We start from the raw sequence: 14,119 nt of genomic DNA, 5'->3' as shown, positions 1-14,119 counted from the left end.
AGAAAATGATCATGTTTGACTCACTAGCCAGGCTGCAAGCACAGCCAGCCACGGAGCAGTTAAAGAATCTGGAATTTGCTTATCTTTCCTAGTGGCTTTGGACAGTTGTGTGCCTTTCCCCCAGTGGTTTATTAATTTGCTTTCTTTTAGCCCCCAGCCTCCTGACATGGTTCCTGCTTCCTATTTCAGTTCCCTCCTCGCCTGTTCTTTGTCTCTCCTCTAGGCAGGGGGAGGGGGGTCCTGCCTCTCTCAGAACACTTTCCTCAGAACTTTCTCCAGTTGCCACGGAATGATCTGGTTTCAGCTTCCAGCCCTCCTGCTTAAAAGGCACCATCCCACACACCCTGCCTGTTTCTCTGGGTAAAAGCTAAAAAAACCCAAAAGCATGGCTGTTTCTTGGCAAGTGACCCACTCACACTTGCCACGAGGATGCCAGATCAGCACACTGGGAGCTCACACTCCGAATAGTTGCTGGATGCTCGTTCAACATGACCATCAGCACCTTGCAGTCCTGGGTGATCACAAGGGTACCGACAGAACCCTTTGCCTTGGTTCCTCAGCACTTGCCATGGCAGTGGCTGTAGCTCTCCTCTTGGTACTTACAGTCTTTCTACACTGGCTTATTGCACCCTACAGCTCCACCAGCACACTTAAAGGACTGCTGCTTAGAATGTTTTCTGGTCCCAAACTTACCCTGTCTCAGAATACAAGACTATCGAAGTAGTCACTCAACTAGCATTTGTTAAAACATTGCCAAATTTCTTCTGAAAATGAACAGGTTCTAAACACACTGAGCAAAAATTTGGCTCATCACTATGAACAGACTTGTAAGATGAAGTTCCCTAAATTTAATGTGATGACTAAATGGCATTTCTCCATACATAACTGTGTAAGCAAACAGGAATGATTACCTTTGAACTCAATTACCATCACAACTAGCAAGTTACTTTTAAAACACAAAGTTCCAGATAATGTGGAAGAAAATTTTAAATTTCAGTTTTTTGAAATTTATGTTTTCTATATCCAATATATCCTCTCCTTTTTAGATGATACCTATTCTATATTCTGCACTGGAATGTGCTGAACTTCTTTTGAATCCATCCCTCTTTTAAATAAAGGCATTTTCTTCAGCTACTTTATTCAGCTTCTCACTATTTCCTGTCTCACTTCTGCTCAAGGGAATTCCTGAGGTGTCCCTAAATGTTTTGCAGCTGCCTGGTGCTTGCTGAAACACTTTGATTGGTATTTCAATAGTATTAGTAATCTCCTTTTCTCCAAACATGTGTGTACCATTTGGGACTCCACATTGTACCATTGCTCGCTTCACTGCAGATCAATTGCTACTGGCCTTACTCAGAAGTGCAGACCTTAAATTGGTGTGCAAATATAGGAGGTAACAAAAGACTGTTACAGTTGAATCTGTTCAAACATATTTGGGTATACGTTAATTAGAGTTGAGTCATACCTATTTGTTCAACACTTTCAACTTGTGAATCTGTGCAGGTCTTGAGGCTACTGAAATTTTTCAGAATAGTCCCATTATTATACTCTTTAAGAAGGTTAGTCACTATTTCACAGGGATTATAATATTAGCAGAGACATTTGTGCATGGCACTTGTGCCAACTAATCAGTCATATGAACCATTTCTTTTCCATGCGTGTTCCACAGAAATACACAACACTGAACAGTTTGTGGCACACTTGCAATTTCAGTGAGTAGCTGTCAGTTTTTCTGAGCTTTCACCTATATTTTAATTAACTGCTACTGATATAACAAGCAATTAATTCAGCATTCATTACTTATTAGGTTGATTATTACTTAAATTTAGTTTTTAAAGCTTGCTTAGTTTATTATTAGGAATCATCCCATGAGAATGCCAACCCTAGCAGCAAGGATTCTCAGACCTGGAGACAGCAGAGTTTCCTCTGTAACCCAGACTTGGGTTTAGTGATTTGTCAGCTTTCTTCTCTACAAATAGATGAAAGTTCTTTAAAAATATCCAGCACCCTCACAAAACCGACAGCAATAGGGTATATGACGCTCTGGAAAGTACACAGAAAGACTTTCTGTGTGAGAAAACAGCACTGTTTGGTTTTCCTCTTTTTGATCACTCTCCTCACTGCACTCATGTGCTGTGTACTGTGTGTTGCATGGCAGTCCACGACAAAGTGTGGGGAGCGGATGTTAAACTATACAACTTTTAGTTGTTATACTGATTTTACACATTCTTGGAAGCCAACCTTTTGATACTTAATCTCGTTTTTGTTCCCCTCATTTCTTCAGTCTGCTCAGTTTAACATATTCTAGATTGCCTGAAACCAAAAGCAACCTGACCCATTCAAAGCAAGATTGCCACATCTAGGGATCTGTGCAACGTGGAAATACAACCTAGGATTACATCTCCTTGACTCCCAGTGAATTAGGCATTCATGCCTACCTAAGCAAACCTGACAGACAACTTTTTCTCCTAAAGCATACATTAGAATACAATCCTAAATATGCAATGCAAGCACAAAGGTTTGGTATTTACAGATTAACAGCTAAACTACGTGCTTTTCCCCAGGAAAACTCCTACCTAGATAACAAGTAAACTGGCATTAAAAAAAGCTAATCCTAGAAGACAACTAGGAACAGCTACATCTTTACATTTTACAACATTCAAAAGAGACACAACTTTCTGTCTGTTGGCTGAAGAGTTAATTAAGATGTGAATTGCATCAACTCTCAGTCACTTCACCTCAGGCAATCAGTATTATGAGTCCATTGAAGATTCAACACTATGGATTTAAAAACTCTTACCTTTTGATAGAGCATTTTCAAAATATCTTTCCTCCAAACAGGCATGAAGCTGGCCCCAAGTCAAATCATTATAGCTCATTATAGATTTGTCTCCTCTTTAGCATGAGCAGTTCTTCTCTGAAATACAATGATAGGGTTAATTAGCAGCCAGTTCTAAATCAAAATACAGTTCATAGGGTAAATTTGCAAAACTGTAAAAATTGAATAAAACCAAACATCAAAACTGAACAAAAACCCACAGAAAAACCACCTTAAAATGAACCAATTCTTTATATGCCTTAAGTTGCAGTTACCCTTTTTCATGAGGAAACTCTGGCAGGTTGGTTACAGTGTCATACCTATAATTCTTAAAATCATAAGTACTCAGATTGCCATTACCATTTGATACTAATTATTTTTCACTGGGTGGGTGATCGTTTCTGAGAGGATATGAAATTTCAAGATCCTTGCTTCACTTGAAATCATGATTTCATTTCCTCTCTGTCATCTTCTCCCCACTTTCTGAAATCCTGCAGAAATCCCACCACTAATCTAGAAATGCAGTCTGCAGCAAGCCCACAAACACACAGCATCAGCTGATTGCCAGTATAGTCTGCAGCTTCTGGCATGAGGTGAATTACCAAAACCACAAGGGTTGTACTACCAGAGTAGCTCTTAAGCTAAAATGACCTTCTCAGTGCACTGTGAATAAACTTGATATCCACAAGTATTTGAGATATTTATTAGAATATAAAGAGGAGAAAAAACCCTCAAAACTGTCTAGGTGAGCACTCACTGCTTATTTTTAACAAGGTACTTTATGTGATTTTAATGAAGCATACATGAGTTATCACAATTAATTTCATACTCACAGTATTTACCATGTATTGTACTATGATAAATTTCACATGGCTATCCAAAACACTTACAAGCCTCTTGTCAATATACTTTGTTTGCATCTCACTATCTCATGTAAGTAAAACTCTTACTCAAGCTAAAATACTAGTTGTTTTAAAAAGAATTTCAGAGTTTAATCCATAATGAAGTAGCTTATTTTAAATGGATAGTTTGACATAAAACCTAAATGCATTAGCTCCTAAGCTCTCCTAGGAAAGTGAGCTATAGTTACCATACTTGCAGGGCAATGCTATGGAAACATGAAAGTTTCAATCATTCTGTGGCAATTGCACATTCCTCTTGTGCAAAAATAAAACTGAGGCACAAGTAAAGGAAAAGACTTGCTCAAGATCAGTATCAGCAAGACTGAAGTGTGTAGAAAATGAATTTCTGAAACCCATTTTTCTACAGCCCACCATCATTCAGAACTTGCTGATGAGGTATGTGCCATTTCAGTCACATTCCTGTCACTGTAGCTTGGTGAAACAAACACTCCTGGTTTTTCCCAATCATTGATTCCATACTGTATCCTGTTCCTTAAGTGTTTGATGAGACAGCCTTTATGTATGATGCAGTCTTTGTCCACCTGCTGAATACCTTTTAGTAAATTGCTTTCCTTATCTTATTAAGAACATTACAAGAGAAGTGCTGAGGGGATATACTTCAGGTTTATCAATTAGTCATTCATACAACTGAGTGATCATTTGTGAGTTTAATTCCAGAGCTGAACCTTCATTTTCTGTCATCTGACATAGGCAATTGGTCCCAGGAGAGATTGACTGTTGTGCAAGTTACAGCCTTTGGAAGTATTCCCTCTGCTGCACTTAATTTAGATTTCCTAAATTGAATGATTGCAATTTAAAAAACACACATATATGTTTTAATAAAAAATATGGCAATTCACATACTCCATCTTCTATCAGTGCCCACTATAAAGCTCAATTAACCTTTTGAGCAGATCTCAGTCTCTTGCATCTCCTTTCATTTGCTCTCTGGTTCTACTGGGGGCTTTTATCTCTTCTGACATTATATCCAATTTTCTATTAATAATTTCCTTGATTTTTCCCTTCTCTGACTGACTTTTGTTTTCTTTTTCTTTAATAAGGTTTTAGCATTTGCACTCTATTTTCTAGTTTTGACTGCAGTCCTCAGGGGACATAATTTATCCATTCCCAGTCACCCACCCTTCAGTTATTTTTCCAGCTGTTGCATCTTATTTCCTATGGTCAGAACCACCCTGTTCTCTAAGCACCATATCACATAAAACACCTTTATATTAAAAAATTCACAGCAGTACTCACAATAAATACGTTACTCTGTTTACAACCTGGAAACAATCTCTGTTGGACATACGTTTCTGAAGCTTAAAAGATGGTGCTGTTATAAATGAATATAAACTACTTCAAATATCCAAACCAATTAGAAAGTGTTAATTTGGCTACCAAAAATGAAACTAATTATCTTTATTAATTAAATTCTTTCTCCCTTCAGGTAATTAAGGACAATACTCAACACTGAAAGAAGTTTTTAGGTGCCTAAATTCCTTGTATCCTTTGCTTGAGTAACTTTCTGAAAAAAAAAAACAATTTAAGAGCTTCCTGAGCAGCTGTATGTTAAGAACACTATGGAAACATAAACCAGGAACACAAAAACCAGCCAGTAACTAAATTTTCACACCATGTACTTTACTGACATCTTTGTTCATTCAGCCCCCACTTTGAAAAATAGTTTTAAGTTAGACTCAATTTATGAGATTTGGAGTGAGTTTATAAGAACAGCTAGCAGTAAGTTCTGAGGTTAACCATGATCTACTGCACAAAAGAGGGGAGGTCTAAAATCCTGATTCAGAATCTGTATTTTTCTCAATGTTTTTCCTTTTACTAAAAAGAGCCACAAATGTAGACTGATTGTATGGCTGAATTCAGTTGAGGCATAGACAAGTTCAACTCCATCTGAAGTAAATAGGAAAAAATTTATGCCAGGGTCAACTCTCCATCCCATGTTGGAAAAAGATTTTGTTCACAAGAAATAATTAGAAAGCCATGAACAAATATACAGAGGGTAGGTGCATTTATATTTACCCTAGCTTAGCTGAACTAACATTACCAGGAATAGCAATTCCACTTTATTTGAAATTCTATTTTAGTAAGCTCTGTATAAGTTTATATTAATGACAGTTCCTACTATAGAGTTGATGACAATAAAGGCTGCTTTCTTGATCAAAATGAGACAAAAAGGGAAATGCGGAGGCAGAGACCACATATAGCAATGTGGTTCCCATTACACTAGCACTCTTTTTCCCCTTTTCACTGTAATTAGAGAAGATTTAATGATTCCATAAAAATTCTATCACCAAAACTGTTCTAAGGTTAGTTCAATTTTGTCAGTTGTAACATACTCAGAATTGTCTGACAATGTGGCAGGTGTGTCTCTAAGTGCTCACACTACAGGCCCAGGAGAGTGTATTTTTGGCTTTTTTTTTTTCCCCTAAAGTTAAGTTTTACATTTAGATACAATCTATAGAAACAGACATTGCAATAAGTTGAGATAGAAGAGCCTTCCTGGAAAGGATACTGGACAGAAAGATTTCTACAAATATTCGAATTTAGACAAAATATGACATGGAAATAAACTTGGAAAACAATGTCCTGAACAATTATTAAATTGTATTTTCTTGTCATAAAAATACTTTTAACTTGAAATCAAATTGTTTGGCTTCTTGTGAAACAGCCTAACACTGGAAATACTTGGCATTTTAAAGTTTGAAGGGGCCTTAAAAAAATCCTCTCTCTAATTACCCTGCATTCAGTGCAGAGTTACAGATGTCCCTGGGGCAAAGTGGAGCGGTCAGGGCTCAGCTGAAAGGAGCCGTGAGAAAGCTCCGGCATGAAGTCCCGGCGTGACAAAGCACCAGCTCGGGAAGGCTCCGCCGCGGGCAGTGCGGCAGCGCCGCGCCACAGAGACACACCTGGCGGGGAGCAGAGCGGGCTGCGGCCGGAGCGGGGAGGCTGGTCCGGTTTAACCCCGGGAAGGGCACACGCCACCTCCCCTCGCGGGCAGCGAGACCCCCGCTCCTCTCGCACCTGCGGGGCCGCTGCCTCAGCGCACAGCTCCCCTCGCTCCGTCCTGTCTCACAGCCCAGCACCCGCCGCCTCGCGCCGGCTTCTCTGGGCGCCGCAGCCCGGCTGCCGCTCACGGCCAAGCGCCTCAGGCTCGCCAGCACCGCCCCGGGCCCGGCAGGGCTCTGGCACACCCGGCTCCCGCCGCCCCGCAGCCGCCCCAGCCGCGCTCTGCCTCGGTTACATCTCACGGACACGGGCAGACACACGGGTCTCACACACACACATCACACGTACACGGACCCCACACAGATCCCAGAGATACATGAATCGCTCTCACCCACACGGGATCTCACAGGCGCGCGATCCCTCTCACACGGGTCTCTCACACACATGGATGTTACAGAGCCACAGATCTCTCACACACACGGATCCCTCACACACATGGATGTCACAGGGACACGGATCTCTCGCATACACACGGATCCCTCGCACACACACGGAGGTCACAGGCACACGGGTCTCTCGCATACGCACGGATCCCTCACACACACGGATCTCACACTCGGACACCTCTCCCTCACACTCGCCCCTCACAGCGTTGCCCGCTGTTTCTGAGGCGGCGCGCGCTCTGCACACGGCCCAGGGGGCGCTGCGCCGCCTCCCCTCAGGGCAGCGCGCGAAGCCGGCGGCGCGCGCCGCGCGCCCTTTCTCGCCCGCCGTCTCTCGCGAGAGGTCGCAGGCGCGTGCGCGGCCGCGGGCGGCGCGCGGGCAGCGGCGGCGCTGAGGGGCGGCCGGGCGGGTCCGGCCCGGCGGCGCCATGAGCGGCACCCTGGCCAAGATCGCGGAGATTGAGGCGGAGGTACCGCACCGCCGCCCTCCGCCTCCCGCGGGGCGGGCCGGGCACGGGGCGCCGAGCGGGGCGGACGCGGCGCTCGGGAGGGGGAGGGGTGGCGGGGCCCTGTCCGCAGGCGTCGCGCAGGGGCCGAGGGCGGCAGAGCCCTGCCGTGTGAGCCCTCGGTCCTGTGCCCTTGCAGATGGCCCGGACGCAGAAGAACAAGGCCACCGCCCACCACCTGGGGCTGCTGAAGGCCCGCCTGGCCAAGCTGCGCCGGGAGCTCATCACCCCCAAGGGCGGCGGCGGCGGCGGCCCCGGCGAAGGTGCGTGGTCCGTGCGGGAGCTGCCGAAGTGCGGGAGGTGCGACGGAAGTCGAGCTAACTGGGGGGCTCTTGTCCCACAAATCCTGTCAGATTATCTGCTAAACAGTCATAGAATCACAACAGCGTTTGGGTTGGAAGGGACCGTAATGAATATTTCGTTCTACTCCCCGTCATGGCGGGGACACCTTCCAGTAGATCAGGAGCCCTATTTAACCTGGCCTTGCACACTTGCAGGGATGGGGCAGCCACAGCTTCTCTGGGCAACCTGCTCTGTCCTTGCTTTCTCTAGTCCTACCCGGTACAGGACCTCTAACCATGATTTGTGGTTCTACCTAGGGCTATGGGCTGGAGCACTTCCTGAAGTGTAGATGAAAGTGCTTTTGTATTTTGGCTCGTACAATCGGCAGAAATCTTAAGGTTTTTACGTGAAGATGCACCTTTGCAGCAGCCACCTGTTTTTATATATAAAGGTGTGAATTTCCTAAGCTGCAGTGCTTAAAGGGAGTGCTCTATTTACATTGAACTCAAACAAAGACCACTGTGAAGCTTTGCAGCCAAGATTTTATTAGGCAGGTACATGTAATGGAATATTACAGAGTGGTGCAAGGCAATAAAGATTGTGAACAATGTGTTTCCCACCCTCATCCTTCTTCTAGGAAAGCTAACTTGGCTTTTGCTCAGGCAATATTAAAAATAACAGTGTCTCTACTGTCCAGAACATTAGCAGATAGAAAATGTCAATCATTAGACAAATATTTCTACTCCTTATTTGCAGGTTTTGATGTTGCAAAGACAGGTGATGCCCGCATTGGGTTTGTGGGCTTTCCATCGGTGGGAAAATCCACTCTTCTGAGTAATCTTGCTGGTGTGTACTCTGAAGTGGCAGCCTATGAGTTCACCACACTGACTACTGTGCCTGGAGTCATTAGGTACAAAGGAGCAAAGATCCAGGTGAGATCTTGTCTGTGAGGGTAGGATGGGCTATACAGATGCTGTGCTGTTAGGGTTGAGTGGTCTGGCCTGACATTAGCAGGTTAGAAGTGATGTGTAAAAGTGCTTGAGAATACCTTGGGAATGTTTCCATGAGGTATGGATTCTTCCCTGCTTTTTACTTTGCTCTGGGAAGAAGTTCCTGTGGTAGTTCTAATTATTCCCTGTGAGTTAATCTGTTCTACTGGACTGGTAGGGCACATGGGCTAATACAAGATACAACAATCAGATGGGAAACAGTCTTGTCATACTCTGCTCAGATTTGCAGTAGAGTCAGCTGGTTTAGAAGGGTAAAAGTAGGATTGATTTAATGAAGAATACTTTTCTCATGTGATACTTTCCTTCCTGTGATCAAACAGCTGCTTGATCTGCCAGGAATTATTGAAGGGGCCAAAGATGGTAAAGGCAGAGGACGGCAGGTCATTGCAGGTGAGTGTGTTAGAGCTGGAGACAGCAGCTAATCACTGGTTCCTTTAACACAGTACAGGAGAATGAAGGGTTCAGTCACTGTTCTGATGTCTTTAAAAAGCTGGATTGTTTGCTGGACTTGAGCTGTCTGCTGAGAAGCAGTAGCTACTTTCATATTGTTACTTTAAGTTCTGGCTTTGTGCACTGGTTGGGTTTTTGTTCTGCACTGACACTTCGGTGAAAGCACATTGCCAGTTTTGCAGGCAGATGTGATCCTGTCCTAAACAAGGCTGCTGTTTTTATTTCCTCACCCAGTCAATTGTCCTCGGTCTGGTGTCCGAATGGAGACAGGAAGATTTTTTCCACCCTCTGTCATTCTTCCAGCATGTAAAGATCTATCACTGCTTGGTCAGCACAATAGACTTCAGTCCTACACTGGTATTTAAAAATAACAATATGCTGGCCTTCAGGGTTTTGTAGTGTCATGAGTCCACCAAGCCATACTGTGGTTGTTTTGTCTCAGTTGTGTGAGCATGCTTTTTGAGAGGTGGCTTTCTTTTTCTGATTCTTAGTTGCTCGAACCTGTAATCTCATTCTGATTGTTCTGGACGTGCTGAAACCCCTTGGCCACAAGAAAATCATTGAGAATGAACTGGAGGGATTTGGAATTCGTCTGAATAGTAAGCCCCCCAATATTGGCTTTAAAAAAAAGGATAAAGGAGGCATTAACCTTACAGCCACAGTAAGTTGGAAGTTCTCTTTAACCAAAATTAAAAACAAAATTGCTTGAAGAAAGAGGCATTTGTAGTTGATGGTATGTCTGGGACTATGCTGTACTGTGACTTCTTAAGGAGCTGAACTGTGTGCAGTGCTGCAGTCATTAACTTTCCTTAGAGGCCATCCGCACCTCTCCTGGAGCATGAGCACTTCCTTACCCTCAAAACAGAGCCTCAGTTGCTTTCCACACATAACAAGTTTGAGATCCAAAGGAGAATGTGCAAAAAATGCCTCTTACCTGGTGGTTACAATGTTCTTCCCGTGAGGATTGCTCAGAGTTTCAGGCCTTGCAACCCATTTACCTGAATCTTTAGAAGCATAGAAATAACCAGAGATACCAAAAGTCACAACTCTGCACTCTAAGTACCTAAAGTGTAGTTGTCTGGGCTCTGAACTAGAAGATACTTGGGTTTGTGTTGCATCTGGTCCCAAACTGAAAGGAAGCACTGCTTCTGAAATGTTGGATTGTAGCTCTCAGTGGGACATTAATATAAATGAAGCTGTTAAGATTTAGGTCTGTTTTTCCTTCTCCTCAGGCCAGCTGTGGTGAAATGAGAGTCACGTCCAATAACTTAAAATGCAGCTATTCTTTCTAGTAATGTATATGCAGTGGTTGCTGGGTGACAGCAATGTTAATTGTAATACTTGATTTGGCTGTTAGCTCTGCCATTCCTTAACACTGTGTCTGTCTCTGTTCAGTGTCCTCAGAGCGAGCTGGATACTGAGACAGTGAAGAGCATCTTAGCAGAGTATAAAATCCACAATGCTGATGTCACCCTGCGCAGCGACGCCACTGCCGATGACCTGATTGACGTTGTGGAAGGAAACAGGTACTGTTGGCTCCCTGCAGTCTGCAGTACAAAGAAAAGAATTTTCCTTTGGGTTTGCTTCCCACAGCAGCTGAGCCAGCAATGTGGCATCAACATAGAGATATTTTCAAAAATATTTTTTTGTTGCAGTGAAGGTAGCAGCATGCTGCTGTCAGGTTGCTCTAACAATTTTTTTCTCTTTCCAGGGTTTACATCCCATGCATTTACGTCTTAAATAAAATTGACCAAATTTCCATTGAAGAACTAGATATCATTTACAAAGTACCCCACTGTGTACCAATATCTGCTCATCATCGCTGGAACTTTGATGATCTGCTGGAGAAAATCTGGGACTACTTGAAACTAGTCCGAATGTAAGTCAAAATTGCTGCTTTCTGTGGAGTTAAGCGCATGGCTGAGACTGAAAAAGGTCTCAGGAATGGATGAAGAATATTTTACAGTGCTTTTCTACCAACTGGTATTTGCTTTGTAACCCAGAAATTGTGTTCGTTTTAGCTGTTTTGTGATAGCCACAATGCTGTTTTGAATTGGTAGGGGAATGAAAGGATAACCTTGTGAAACCAAGACCAAAGCACATCTTAAAAAAAATTCATGAAAACATGGAACTCTAGACAAACTTAGTGGTAACACTGTGATTCCAGATGTAATCATCTTTTTAGTCTGTCATGGATGCAACTCTCTTGACAGAACTTAGTTCTTAATCTAGGATTTCAGATATTTTTAGTACACGTTATTCCAGGTTTACCTCATAATTCTTAGGCATTTTTGGATGAATTTATGAATGAATTTACTAATACTCATAATACAGTAATTGTTGTGTTTTAAATTTATATCTATCTTCTTGTAATAATATAGAATATATTGTGAAAAGGCATTTCACAATCCCCTGTATCTGTGGTCTAGGTATCTATGCTATAGACTTCATCAGGTGCCTTTTTTAATATATGTTGAGGTTTTCACAGAAAAAAAAAAAAGGTAAGTTGGAACCATAATTAATATTAAAGATGTTATTTTCCAACAATTCTTGCCATCTGACTTTTTCTAAAGCACCTTCAGAAAGCTCACAAGTGAGAAACATTGGCAGTTAGAAGGGAGAGCCCACTGCGGCCACTGGCTGCCCAGATGCATTTTCAGCTTAGGTCCACCAAATGTTTTGCAGTGTATCCATTGTCACCACTGGAGTAGTGGGATGTGGCACACATGCTGGGGGTGACAGTGCAATCACTGATGAAATATCACAATGGGTTTGAAAAAGCAAGTTTTGGTATTGACTGATGGTTCCATCTGTGTTACAGCTACACAAAACCTAAAGGGCAGCTCCCAGACTACACCTCTCCTGTGGTACTACCTTACTGCAAGACCACAGTGGAGGATTTTTGCATGAAGATCCACAAAAATCTCATAAAAGACTTTAAATAGTAAGTATTATAATAAAAGAATATATAGAATAGAAAATAACTTGCCTTCAGAGATTTCATCCTCTTCTAAACCAGAAGGGAATGCCAGGACTTCTTTTTTTAATGTTAAATTGAATAAATCTGCCTAGAATAATCACACTTAATACTTCAGTTGCTGTATTTCATGTTCTCATGCTCTTTCCTACATAAATGTCCTCTGTGTACTTTTAAATTTTGCTATTTAAAAGTAGCACTAGGCACAGCATTGCAAAGCATTGTCCCATGCACTTGGGTACTCAGGACAACTTCAGGCTTTGTTCTGAGCTGCTTCTAACCCTGGTTCACACCAACTACTCAGCCAGGTACTTGTAGGAGAATAAAAATAGCTCTGAAGCATTGCTTTCTGTATTAGCTGTGTGACAGAAATAGCTGCTATTCTGCTTGCATATCATACTTCTAAGCCTTTTAAATTTGATTTTTCTTCTTTCAGTGCACTGGTCTGGGGTTCGTCTGTTAAACACAACCCTCAGAAAGTTGGAAAAGACCACACTCTTGAAGATGAGGATGTTATTCAGATTGTGAAGAAATAAAGTTATTCTTACATGGTTTGTTGCTGTGCCTGAAATTTTGTCATTGTAATTAACACCCAGCCCCAGTTTTGATTTAGAAATGGTCTTTTATTATAGCACTGTGCTGCATGGTAAAAGTGATGTTTCTGGTCAACTTACACTGCAGGGGCTTGTTCCAGCAGAACTTGCAGATGAAAAGCTCTGGTTAAATGACTTTCACAAGGACAAAATCTTACAAGAAGCTTTGATTGCAGGGATAAGGTTCTGCTTCATGTACGTGTCTTTCCAAATTAGAAGAAAGTTCACACATCAGGAATTATTTGTTCTAAGAACAAAACATGAAAAACAGAGGCTAAAGAATCCTATCTTATGAAACAATGCTAGAGGACAGAGTCCCAGCTGCCTTTATCTCAAAGTGTTCCTGTTGGAATACATCAAGGCTATTAATAGTCCTGCAGTAGTGGAAAAGCTGGTCAGGAGCAGTTGCTTTTTTAGTTGTTTAGACTAGTGGAAGTGAGCTAGCTGCTTGTGTCTGTATCACTGAAAGCTAAGTTTTCTTAAAATAATTTCCTGCCTAGATAAAGAAGGAAGGTGCTCAGGAGAAGCACATTGCTCTTAAGAGTGGTTCTCTTGATTAATAGGGATAAATAAAGAAGCTTTTAGCTCATATCAAGAGTTTTTATCAAATGCATCAGCCTCTAGCATTTGCTCTCCTACAAAAAGGAAGTAGGGGTGTTTAATTATAGGGGTGTTTATTTAGATGCATAAAAAACACTCCCCCTCATGTTGTTATACATTCAAGAAGACAAAGTGATTAGAGACACCCACTCAAGCACTAAATCCTTGGACCAGTGCTTGCTATTCAGCCTGGTAAGGAAACATCCAAGCCTTGGTTCTACTCCAAGCACGTCCAACTGTGCTTTTTCCCAATCCCTGCAGAAGTGAGGTGAACTGCTGCAGGGCTGCTTGGTTGATGTGCCTGAATAGAAGGGGCAGAAGATGAGGCTGTTGCTCAGATTCAGTTTCACTGCTGTTTTCTCACATTCACACTTTGTTTAGAGCTGGTTAGTTCTACAAGTTCGAATACACTGAGCCTCATTCCTCACACTTAGCTGTGACATTTAAATGCAGCAATTCCATCCAGGCTCATCAGTGAGGCCAGTCACTCTTATCAAAGCAGACTGATCCTCCCCACCCCTGGACTAGTTGACATTTTCTGTATCTCAACTCAAACCCAGGTTCATCTTACCCA

The 14,119-nt window shown here is 42.5% G+C and overlaps 1 protein-coding gene across 1 annotated transcript; it reads left to right on the top strand.

Moving 5' to 3' along the window:
* Nucleotides 1-7,500: 7,500 nt before the first annotated feature.
* On the top strand, nucleotides 7,501-12,904 carry DRG1 (developmentally regulated GTP binding protein 1). Its single transcript, XM_021549964.4, has 9 exons — nucleotides 7,501-7,597; nucleotides 7,773-7,896; nucleotides 8,672-8,847; nucleotides 9,246-9,315; nucleotides 9,867-10,036; nucleotides 10,771-10,901; nucleotides 11,087-11,254; nucleotides 12,197-12,319; nucleotides 12,789-12,904. Exons 1-9 carry the CDS (start codon nucleotides 7,556-7,558, stop codon nucleotides 12,886-12,888), a joined length of 1,104 nt encoding a protein of 367 aa, XP_021405639.1. The 5' UTR covers nucleotides 7,501-7,555; the 3' UTR covers nucleotides 12,889-12,904.
* The last annotated feature ends 1,215 nt before the right edge of the window (nucleotides 12,905-14,119 follow it).

Source organism: Lonchura striata, chromosome 15 (assembly GCF_050655825.1).
Source record: "Lonchura striata isolate lonStrDom1 chromosome 15, ASM5065582v1, whole genome shotgun sequence".
NCBI classification, from domain to species: domain Eukaryota; kingdom Metazoa; phylum Chordata; class Aves; order Passeriformes; family Estrildidae; genus Lonchura; species Lonchura striata.
Note: the sequence above shows the minus strand (reverse complement) of the source record. Positions and strands in the feature narration are given on the sequence as shown.

Bases quoted from the DNA above. Each gene is read 5' to 3' on its own strand.
- DRG1 (XM_021549964.4), top strand. From the start codon at position 7,556: ATGAGCGGCACCCTGGCCAAGATCGCGGAGATTGAGGCGGAG. The intron at 9,316-9,866 runs GTGAGTGTGTTA...TCTGATTCTTAG, and splicing joins AGGACGGCAGGTCATTGCAG to TTGCTCGAACCTGTAATCTC. The intron at 10,902-11,086 runs GTACTGTTGGCT...TTCTCTTTCCAG, and splicing joins GACGTTGTGGAAGGAAACAG to GGTTTACATCCCATGCATTT.